Genomic DNA, 11,478 nt, shown 5'->3' with positions numbered 1-11,478 from the left:
CAGGATGGACATGGCAGGACTCTTACCTCCAGCAGGGGCCTCTTGGCCTACTCCACCCCCTCAAAGCACCACTGATCGTTGCTACCAGAATGGGATTAATGACATTTTAGTCCAATCTTTGATGTAAAAAAATGGAGTCAGAAAAACAATTTTCATAAAAATACTTTTGAATGGTACTCAGATTCTTATATTTATTGACTTAATAAATAAGGAACATTTTTGCTCACATAAAATTCACACACAGACCAATTATTTACAAAAGCGATTTACTTCAAAGGGAGGCAGTGTCATACACATAAAAATGACAAGTGTGCCACAGCTCATGTGAAAAGCCTTGATTTCAATTCATGAAAATTCACGGCATGTAAAGACTGGAGCCTAAATGAATGTATTTCACTGACATTATCTGTATAATCACGGTTACTAATTATATGATGCACTTATCCTTCTGCTGTACAAAGCTGATTAATAAAGACGGAACTAAGATCACACAAGTTCATCTGGACGTGTTGCATGGTGCATGATTGTGCTACATTTATAAAGACAAGTAACTGTCAAACAGCAAATCGGTAATAAATTCATAGAGGGCCAGGTTCTATCTTCCTTATGCACATGGATGAAATTGACCCTTATGACAAGAGGCAGTACAAGCCCTATAAACTATATATAGTCCACTCTAACCCTCTTTTAAATGTTTATGTAGAACGTAAGAGGGTGGCTTAGCAATGAGCACAAGGATGAATTTTAACCACCAATTAACTCCTTAGTCAGAAAATAGTCCCATTGAAATGAATGAGCCTGCGTTTGGGGGAAGATGTTGATAGCATCGGTGAGCATGACAGAAGCATAAAGCAGGTGAGGAGGAACTCCTCCATTCCAGTGCCAAAATGGAGCCCTTCCATTTTCAAGTACACAAGAGCAATGTAACATTCTGCATAAATGTACAAAAGGGGATGAGATCACAGTGTTCTGCGCAGGATGCTGCAATAAAGGACTCAGGGTCCTTGCTAGAGCAAGAAATGACCAACCCCCCCAAATAAAAAAAACCTCAACCCTGTCCTGGTGGCAGAGGGCTTTTATGCTGTGGAGCAGGAAGTTGTGTGGGGCTGACATGCCAGTGGGTTGCTAGGAGCTTGGGCTCCTGAAGGATATGGGAAGTTTCGAGAGGGTAAGGGGTACAATAAAACAGCAACGTCTTGCTTTCCACCTTAGCTAGATGGAGAGGATGTGGGTGGGGAAGGATGAGTGCTTTGAAAACAAGGGATATGGGCTTGAAGAGGTCAAAGGTCACACTCAGAGTTAAGGGGAAATGGGAGGGTATTTGCAGCATCATTGGGAGGAGAGAGAGAATTTCAGACCCAGTTAATGCAACTTGCTCTTGGATAGAGCTTGCCATTTCTAAACCTTAAAGGGATTTACAAAATATGTGTCACTGTTCCAATTTTACAGATGGGGAAACTGAGGCAAAGAGCGTCAGGCCAGCAGGTCACTGGAAGAGTCAGGAAGGGATACATGATCTACTGACTTATAGTCCAGTGTTCACTCCACTAGCAGATATCAGGGAAAAAGAGAAGTTTATCGGGCAACTTCCCTCCCCTCCTCCACACACCTTGGAAAAATACGTCATGCCAATAGAACAACAAGACATTACTTTAATTTTATGCAGTCTACCTCTTCTGTGACAGGCATTGCACTGGTTTTCATGTCTAAATCAACACTAGATTTGCTGCTCCTATATGTAGATCTCCACCTGAGCAACATGATCTTCTTCAAATACTTCATGGTGTTATTTTTTACAGTTACAAAGCACATGGTGTTGATCATGCTGTTGCTCATGGCAATGCACTCAACGATGTAAAAGGCTGTAAGGTAGTGCTTCTCTTTCACAAAGACTGTGGGGAAAAAGTCACGGACGATTGTGAATCCATAGAATGGGGCCCAGCAGAGGACATAGGCTGTTAGAATACACATAAGGACCATGACTGTTTTTCTTCTGCATCGGAGCCTCTTTCTGATCTGTTCTGTCTGGAAGCCTGGGACGGTTTTAAACCAAAGCTCTCTGGAGATCCTGGCATAACACAGGGTCATTGTGATTACGGGTCCAACAAATTCAATGCCAAAGATGAAGAGAAAGTAGGATTTATAATACATTTGCTGGTCAACTGGCCAAATCTGGCCACAGAAAATTTTCTCCTGACTTTTTACTATGAATATTACAGTTTCAGTAGCGAAATATGCAGATGGTATTGCAATGAGTATGGAGATTATCCAGACCAAGGCAATTAGGAAAGTAGCTGTTTGATAATTCATACGTGGCTTGAGTGGGTGGACAATGGCCAGGTACCTACAAAAGATAAATAAATTACTCAGAACAAAGCCAAGAGAGCTTATTAACTAAAGCACATTTCTGAATCCAAACAGAATGATTTGCTGGAGGGAGGACCAAAATTGCCATGATTTTAAAAACGGAGAACTTGACAGACATTTGTTTTCTTGAGGGAGAAGAGATGAAGACAAGTTAAAAACAAAGCCTGAAATTGGGCTGATAAGTCTATACATAAGCTCTATAAGTCTATACATAAGTTATAAGTCTATACATAAGTGATAAGTTTATAAGTCTATACATAAGTGTGAGAACTGCAAGCACACAATAATAAATCTTTCAGGGTCAAAGGAAACCAATACATTCCTTGGCTGAGAAGTTCTTGACTGTGTAGAATTAGGAAAAGTACAGTTACTACCATTGAATCTCTATGTAAAACCACTTAAAAAATTGTGTTTCCATTATTTTATAGGGTGTTAAAGGTTTGAATTGAAATCAGACCTAATGATGTTTTTGAGATGTAATACTGATGTGTTTACATTTTAGGATGTTTTCAAGTAATTGATAAAGAGCTTCATACTTAAACTCTTGGGGTGTGTCTAGACTACATGCCTCCGTCGACGGAGGCATGTAGATTAGACAGATCGGCAGAGGGAAATGAAGCCGCGATTTAAATAATCGTGGATTCATTTAAATTTAAATGGCTGCCCCGCTCTGCCAATCAGCTGTTTGTCTGCAGATCAGGGCAGTCTGGACGCGCCGCTGTCGACAAGGAAGCCTTTGTCGATCGGCGCAGGTATGCCTTGTGAAACCAGTCTAGACACACCCTTACAGTTTATTCTAGTGTGGATTTTTGGTTTAGTGTGTAGCAAGAGACTATGGAGCTTAAATTTTCTGTGCCCTTTTAGCTGCCATGCTACTTACCACGATGGCAGCTGACTGCATTCATTAATCATTACAGGACTACAATCAATTTTCTTCCGCCATTTACATTTGTGTAATTAACAAAAGCTAAGAAAAAATCCCAGCATTTATATGCAAGATGCATCAATTTTTATTGATTCAATTAAATTAAAAAGGCACAAGGGGCCATACTGTAATGTTTGTTTTCACTCAGATCTTGATGGGGAGTTCTGCTTAACTGAGGTCATGATTTCGCACAAATATTTGCACCTTCTTTTCCATGTAAAAGAATATTTTCATTAAATATACTCACAAAAATGTGTCTACCCTCCCAAACTATCTGTACTTTGTATTCCACATCTAAATGTAACAATTGCTTAAAACTACAATTTAGCATTCAGTAGAAGTGTTTTTATGCCTGTGTATTAAATATTATTGGAACACTCATTCATAAATTAATGGTCCATCAAACTATTTGGATGCTCCATCTAAGGTCAAATGCTCACCTTAAAGTTTTTCTTGGTACAGGCCATATATCATGGAATGACAAAAGTGTTCGGTTCTATGGCAATGCAATAGAACTGTTGACAGTATATATTTTTATGATTAACTGAGTGCTTCTTCTCTTTCCACCAACTGAAAAGTTCACCATTTTAAATGAATGCCAGTAAAAGAAAAGCATACACCTGCCCAGCTTCTCCGCACTAGCTCATACATGCTTGGCAGAACTAAGGAGACATAAATATGAAGGTGACGTAAGCCACCTTCCTGTCCCCCTGATCCTGGGGCTTCTTTATGCTAGGTCCTCTTAAGCATGTTAGAGCTCACATCAGACTGCTCTAAATTACACTAGGGCTATGTCTACATTGGCCCCTTTTCCGAAAGGGGCATGCTAATTTTACAGGTCGTAATAGGGAAATCTGCGGGGGATTTAAATATCCCCCGAGGCATTTAAATAAAAATGTCCGCCGCTTTTTTCCGGCTTTTAGGAAAGCCGGAAAAGAGCGTCTACACTGGCCCCAATCCTCCGGAAAAAAGCCCTTTTCCGGAGGATCTCTTATTCCTACTTTGAAGGGCTTTTTTCCGGAGGATCGGGGCCAGTGTAGGCGCTCTTTTCCGGCTTTTCTAAAAGCCGGAAAAAAGCGGCGGACATTTTTATTTAAATGCCGCGGGGGATATTTAAATCCCCCGCGGATTTCCCTATTACGACCTGTAAAATTAGCATGCCCCTTTCGGAAAAGGGGCCAATGTAGACGTAGCCTAGGTGATCAAGGCTGCTATGATGGGACCCATGCCATTCCCCAGCCAAATCCACTGCACCCAGATATAGGAGCAGTTATGACAGCTCTACATTATCTGAGGATCTTTCTACTTTTGCGGGGGATCTACCTGTTTCCAGCTAAGCTATCTTTAGGGCAGCATTGCACCAGTGGATTCACATGAAACTGCCCATCATATCATATTGTATTGGGATTATTTCCATCTAGGGTGTTCCAGGGATGCTGGGCTGGGCTCAGAATGTGGGCCAAAAAAATGAAGACGTCAACATATACTGTATTATCAAATCCCCAGTGTGATGGTGTATTTCATATTCTTTATGAAATTATACTTCTAAAGACAAATATGCCTAACTCAAACATGCTTTATGCTAAATATTGCATGTTAACCTACCATTGGAAAGCTTGTAATTCCCTGAATGTGTTATCCTATTTGTGTGCACATACCATTTCTGTAGCTGAAATTCAGATAATTGACTGTAGATTTATTATCAAAGTATTCATGTTGAGAGAAACTTATTTTCAGCTCATCAAGTACAACAATAAAGAATTCAGAACCAGACGGCATGTCTACACTTCAGAGCTCTTTCAGGATACCCAGAAAAACCCTGCCACATCCAAGGAATGCATCTGCTTTTCCACACAAAAAAAAATTCAGAAAAGCAGATGCGTTTTTTTCGGCATCCCTGTAAACCTTGTTCTATGGGGAAGAGATGTTCTGAAATAAGGGTTTTCCCCCCAGCATTTGGCCCAGTGTAGATGGGCCAAATGTCCAAAAAGCCTCTTTTGGAAGAAAAGTGGGAAAAGATACGCAATCTTTTTCTGACTTTTCTTTGTAGTGTAGACATAGCCAGAGCTAATAGCCCATTAATAAGAGACTCCTGAGTAGGGAGGAACTTGTCTCCTTGCAGACATACTACAAAGATTTGTGTTCGTGTCACCTGATGCTGGAATCCATCTTGATTTTTGTATTTTTCAGCAGGGATGTGGGGAATTGGACAAAGGCTTCCCTCCCTAAGCAAATTCTGTCTGATGAAAGGGAAGTAAACAATAATTGTCTTCAGCTGGCTTTACTGCCTTTGAACCCCAATGGGATACATGAAAACACCTGTAAATAAAAGGACCATAACAACAGGGGTGGAAGAGAATTGCTGGATCCCAGTCAGAAAGGACATCTCTGGCCTAGAAAATCTTTACTTGCAATAAGTGCTAGAGTGATTTGATTTGAAACAACTTATCAGTGCAATAGGCTTAGCTGGTGTGTTTTGTTTGTTTAGTAACTCACTTTGATCTGTCTTATTGCTTGCAAATGCTTACATCCTATCTCCTATAATTAATAAAAATGACTTTTATTTATTAATAAATTCAGTGTAAGTAATTGTTATGTAGGGGGAACAATAGCTGTGCATATCTCTCTTTCATAGATAAAGAGGCCAAACAACTTATGAGCTAACTCTGTATAAACTTTATGCATAGTAGGACGGACTTATCTGGGGTTTGGGTCTCACTGGGGCTGTGCACCTGGGTGCTGTGTCAAATCCCTTTGACTGAGCCTTCCCAGAGCTAAGTGGAGCTCAGTGTCTGTGTTGCTTTGCCATTGGCTGAGACCCCAATTCTGTGCCATCACGAGGGGAGAAGACCAAAGGCTCTAGCTCAGCAGGACGGGCTCGTGAGCTGCCCTAAAGAGCAGGCAGACCGGCTCAGTGGTATTTTCAGCACATCAGGTGACAGTCCCAAGAGGATCTCTGTGACCAAACTCATCGTGCTCAGAACTTTGTTCCAGAGCCTGTGCGTACTAAGGATGTGGATGTTTGTACTGGAAGTTGTCTTAACTGCAGGAATGTTTTCCTGGGATATCTTTTTAAATAGATTATTTAAGCTTGCAATCTTAAGCTTGTCTATTGCATGATTATCCAAGCTCCCAGCTAGACACAATGTGTTCTCCAATGTGTACTCACTGTACCTGCATATTAGCAACTTATTTGCTTTCACTTAACCATTTTGACCAGGGGAGATGTGAGTGAATTATACACAGACATCTGCCCAATGACAGAAATAACCGCAGGGATTTCAATTGATTGCTATTAGATAAAAGGAGCTTTCAGCATTTTTTTATAGTAATCCTATTACAAAAATAGAGAATACTGAAGACTTAAAACCAACTATGGTTTCATGTAAACTCTGTGGCTTGGCTTTGTGATATTGCCTTTCTTTTTTGAATTCTTTCCAGAATCATTTTAGTATAGATGGATTGGGAGCACTGCTGGAAAACCTTCTCTGTGCTTTTGGCAGATGTAGGGACTTCATGACAAGTACCTTCTCCATCTGTTTGGGAACAACTTTGTGTGAAGTGAGGGACAGAGGAGGTAGCTAGAGGTCCACCCACACTATTTGTTATGATCTAAGAGCAATTAAATCCAATAGAAAAGAATAATACGTTCCAAACAAAATCATAAAATCGGTACCTGAACTGATGCACATAGACTACGCTGGAGCTATCCTGATTTGCACTGCTGGACAGCTGGTTCATAGCGCCTGGTTCTACTCCTTCTTAAACAAGTGTAAAGGCTTGATTCAATTCCCACTGTAGCTAGTGGAAATGTTTCAGAGGAGTCTGTATCAACAGTATTTATACTGCCCTCCATGGAGTTAAATCAGTTTTAAATTAGTGTGAGAGGTGAATCTAGCCCCCAAACTGTGTAACTGAGATTATAACTTAAAATGGCCTGGGAAGGAAATAGGATAAATTGCAAATATTAAGGGGGAAAGAACAGTAATACAATACTAATACAATGATCCGTCTTACATCTTCAAAGGCAGTCATATAGCACAAGCTTTAGCAATGCTATGTGTTGTGTGATCTTTCTCCCAGTAAACACACTCTTCTGACTTTCCATCCATAGGTCAATTGTGACGGAATTTAATGTCAACTGGGGTCTAATTAGCTGAGTCAGTGGCATATGGAACAAATAAAACATGTCAGAAAAGAACAGTAGCCACTTGAATATATTTTAAATGGTTCTACAAGGAGAGAAACTCCATACAAAGGTCTCAGGGATGCAAAGTGAAGCAAATTGTGTGGCATTTGGACATTGTGAGTCACCCTTCATCCCAAAATCCAGTTAGTAAGGGCTCCTTTAATGGAACTAGGTCTTAAATTAGTCGTCATTTTCATAACTGCATGAAAAATACAAATGTCTCTAATTTGATGTCCATATGGGCCCTGTAGAACCATAATATCACAGTGCTTTGGGGAAATATTGGGCATATGACAGTGCCAATGGAGGAAATAAATTAATAGGAGAGGATAGTGGGTTATTGAAGATTTAGACCCAGAGAGAAGATTTTTGGATGCCTGAGGCTAAGTATTTAATTCAATATTTAAACATTCAGCTAAGAACTCGGTGCTGCTGAGTGCTTGATCGAATGGTAGGTAATGGTTCTCAAATGAGCTGACTGGAGAACAAGAATTCCAGTTCATAAAAAAATGTGAAGTTTTGCTGTGCATATTTTTCCACCTCCAAATGAAAACTAGATGTTTTGAAATTCTGTACAGGGGAAACCAAGACCCCAAAATAGCCAATAGCAATCACTAGTTTAGTATCCCAACCAGTGGGATACAGATTAAGTCTGTTTCTGGCCCAATGAACATGTAGTTATCTACACACTGAGGAACAGCTTCAAGAGGAGAGATTGAGATAAAGTGACTGTGTAGTCCAGTGGCTAGGGGGTCTCATCTTGAATATGGAGGATCCAGGTTTAAGTCCCTGATTTAAAGAGGTAGTACAGGGGCTTGAACTTGGCTCTCTCACATGCGTGCCCTAACAAAGGCTTTTGTTTATTATGGGATGGTTCTGTTCTCCAAAATTCCATCCTGGACCTGAGGAAGTCTTTCTCCAAACTGATACGTTTCCACAGCAATTTCCAGTTTCAGTGAATCTGCATTTTTTGACAAATCCCTACTCCTCCCCCTCAACATTTCATTAAATAATTCCTGTTCTGTGCTCATCTCCCAGGATCTCGCTATTAAAGTGGCCTGATTTCCAGAAAGTGCAGAGTACTTAAAAAAAGCGACTTGACATCAAGTCCCAGCAGTGCTCAGCACCTCCAAACATTTAGCCACTTATTTAGGTGGCACCAGCACTTGAAAACATTGGCCTTTGAGAGGGACAGGGATCCCCGGTTTCCTCTCCCCCATATAAATCAAACTAATCATCCCTCTACTTACCTGTCTACGGCTATAGCCAGGAGAGCATTGGTAGATACGTACAGGGAGACGGTGCGGAGGTAATTGACGGAGGCACAGAGCACATGGCCATGCTCCCAGGAGAGCTGTCGCACCACGTAGTAGTCCATCTCAAAGGGGCAGCAGACAATGGCCACAATGAAGTCCGAGACGGCCAGGTTGGCAATCAGCAGATTGGTGAGGTTGCGCAGCTTCTTGTAGCGGGCCAGGGCAGCAATGAAGATAAAGTTGCCGATACCACAGACCAGCATGATGCCAATGAGCGCCACCCCAATCACAATCTTGGCCGCGAAGAAGGTGCGGGTCTTGGTCACGTCATCCTCATTGTCTAGGGGCAGGTCGTAATCGCTGTAGCTGAAATTGAATGGGAAGGAGAAATTTCGGAAAGAGGTGAAGTCCCCACTGTGGAGGTTATAGATGGCAGCGAAGTTGGTGTGGGTGGTATTGCGCTCCTCCTGCTTCATGGTGTTGTCTCTGCTCTTTCCACACAACCAGCTGTGCAGGGCTCTGGGAACTTGTTAATATCACCTGGGCAGTGGCAGAGCAGGTGGCAGGAGAGTTTGCCTGATGCTTTCTTCAAGGAACAAGTCACCTTCTCCTCCTCATTATCATTGCTGGGAGACTGAAGAGCAACAGCTACATTTGCCACCTTTTATGGAAACAAAAAAGAAAGACACATATAGAGAAACAAACGGCAAAATAAAAAAAATTGCTGAGCTGTAAGGAGAGTGTCTTCTCTTCGTTATCACTGCTCCCCTCCCCTCCAGTGCTCTGCAGCTGTACATACAGATCTACATGGAGGAGGAAGTGCCCTGGTATGGAAAGAGTTCTTTGTGATTATTGTCAAATCCTATGAACTGTGACCACATGTTGGATTTTGATAATAAAACGCTGCTGCTGAATTATGTACGAGGCAGTTGTGTTTGCACAGACTAAAATGACATGTGGCAGCATTGTGAAATCCATGTTTAACCTCTGCTGGCCTTTCTGCTTACAGTGCTGTCATACAGCTGAGTGACTCTGAGAAGTTAGGAGGACAAGGCACCTCAGTTTGCTGCGTAACACCTGATGTGCTTTTTTATATATATACAGAGGTTTTGTACTCTGCCAAGGGGTCTCTAAAGCGCAACATTGCATTGCTAGCTTCTAAATACATTAACTAATTGAATAGGAGCTTCCATAACGCACGAGAGGTGGAATAGCTAGCAAATTTCTTCTGACCAGCATTTGACTACCAAATCCTCATCTGATATAAATTGGTGTAACTCTGCTGAAGACAGTAGTGCCACCCTAATTTCCACCAGCTGATGATATTGCTTGGTGGAGTTGATCAGAAGGGTCTTGTACATGGACAAATATATCTCTAGGAGAGAGGATCCCCCCCCTTAGACAAAGAGGAACCTTTTTCATATGAAAAGAACATCTTTCTGACTTGGAGAACTACTGCTCAGAATTGTTGAAAGGGAGGGGAACCCATCCTTTTTTTTGTTTGTTTTTGGTCATTTCTATAAAGGATACGGATGGAATTTCTAATAATTCTATGCACTTTGAAGTGTATCAGATACAAACAACCCCCTCCACTCCCCTACCCATGTGTGCTTTACACACCACAATGCTAACAGAGATCTCTCATAGCATCCTCCTCGCCCACTGCTGGCAATGATCCAGCCCGTCAGATCATCACAGTAAGAATCTTAAAGCTACATGCAGTACTGGGATAAAATTGGCAGGAGCTGCTGCTTCATTGTATTAAAACCCCGGGTCCCCTTCATGTCCAATATCATCAAGCAGGCCCTACGTTGATTGCAGAGGACAATCTGCAGGGCAGAGCTGTCCTCCTGAGCTGTATTTTCCACAAAACTGGCCACAGGCTGCGGGGCACTGATGCTGATGGGTCTGTGAGAGGAACTTTCCTGCAAAACTTTCATTTCCAATTGCACTTGGGTTACGAGAGTGGCAAAACGACACGCGGCAGCTAGCATGGCAAAGAAACTAGACTCTAATTTCAAACAGCCAACCACATCACACAGTATTGCACCGCAACACCTGGCGACTCCGCAAATTCAGCCCCTTTCTCCCTTGAGCAAGAAACACCCCAGGTGTGCCTGAACAACAGGCTTTACAGAGACAGCGGTGACAGACTTTTCAAACCATTTTCCTGCAACTCACAGAGGAACTCCTAAACCGAGACAGCCCAGCAACAACTGGTTACCTGTGACAAGGTTCATCTTCCTGTCCGCTGCAATGGAGGTTACCCCGCAGGTCACTCCCTGTTGCAGTCACCGGATCAGTCACTGGATCTCAGGCAGGGTCAGGAGGAACACAGCAGAGGGAGTTAGAAAATGTTACTTTACTGCCAGAGCTGGAATAGTGTGTCAGCCCTGGAGCTCAACAAGGAGCAGAACTCCTTTGTCTGTGTGCCTGCATCTAAAGCTTTGGCTCAGTGGGAGGCACCTTGATGCTGGCCGTGCATATGTAATTTTAAAGAGGCAGTACAAGTTACCACACGACAGCCCCTGTTTTACTTGAAGGCTCCCCTACTGAACACACACACACACACACACACACACACACACACACACACACACACACACATTGTCCTTGTCACCAGGATTGTAAGAGGAAGGTCCGCTGCTGCCCTGGTCGCTGTTTGATCTTTATTTGTATTGGTCTGTGGTTACTTACCCCAGGCATGGACGAAGGACTGGAGCTAAGCCCCACATTGGGAA

The 11,478-nt window shown here is 42.3% G+C and overlaps 1 protein-coding gene across 2 annotated transcripts; it reads right to left on the bottom strand.

Moving 5' to 3' along the window:
* Positions 1-227: 227 nt before the first annotated feature.
* Positions 228-11,159, bottom strand: PROKR1 (prokineticin receptor 1). 2 transcript variants are annotated; one of them, XM_006116386.5, is made up of 3 exons: positions 10,962-11,159; positions 8,732-9,398; positions 228-2,344 (listed from the first exon to the last, which is right to left on the bottom strand). In XM_006116386.5, exons 2-3 carry the CDS (start codon positions 9,211-9,213, stop codon positions 1,648-1,650), a joined length of 1,179 nt encoding a protein of 392 aa, XP_006116448.1. In that variant the 5' UTR covers positions 9,214-9,398; positions 10,962-11,159; the 3' UTR covers positions 228-1,647. The 2 variants fall into 2 exon arrangements, with proteins under 2 accessions (XP_006116448.1, XP_006116449.1); XM_006116387.5 differs by having other exon boundaries at positions 8,774-9,398.
* Positions 11,160-11,478: the final 319 nt, after the last annotated feature.

This window comes from Pelodiscus sinensis, chromosome 3, assembly GCF_052426305.1.
Source record: "Pelodiscus sinensis isolate ZL-2025 chromosome 3, ASM5242630v1, whole genome shotgun sequence".
NCBI lineage: Eukaryota > Metazoa > Chordata > Testudines > Trionychidae > Pelodiscus > Pelodiscus sinensis.
Note: the sequence above shows the minus strand (reverse complement) of the source record. Positions and strands in the feature narration are given on the sequence as shown.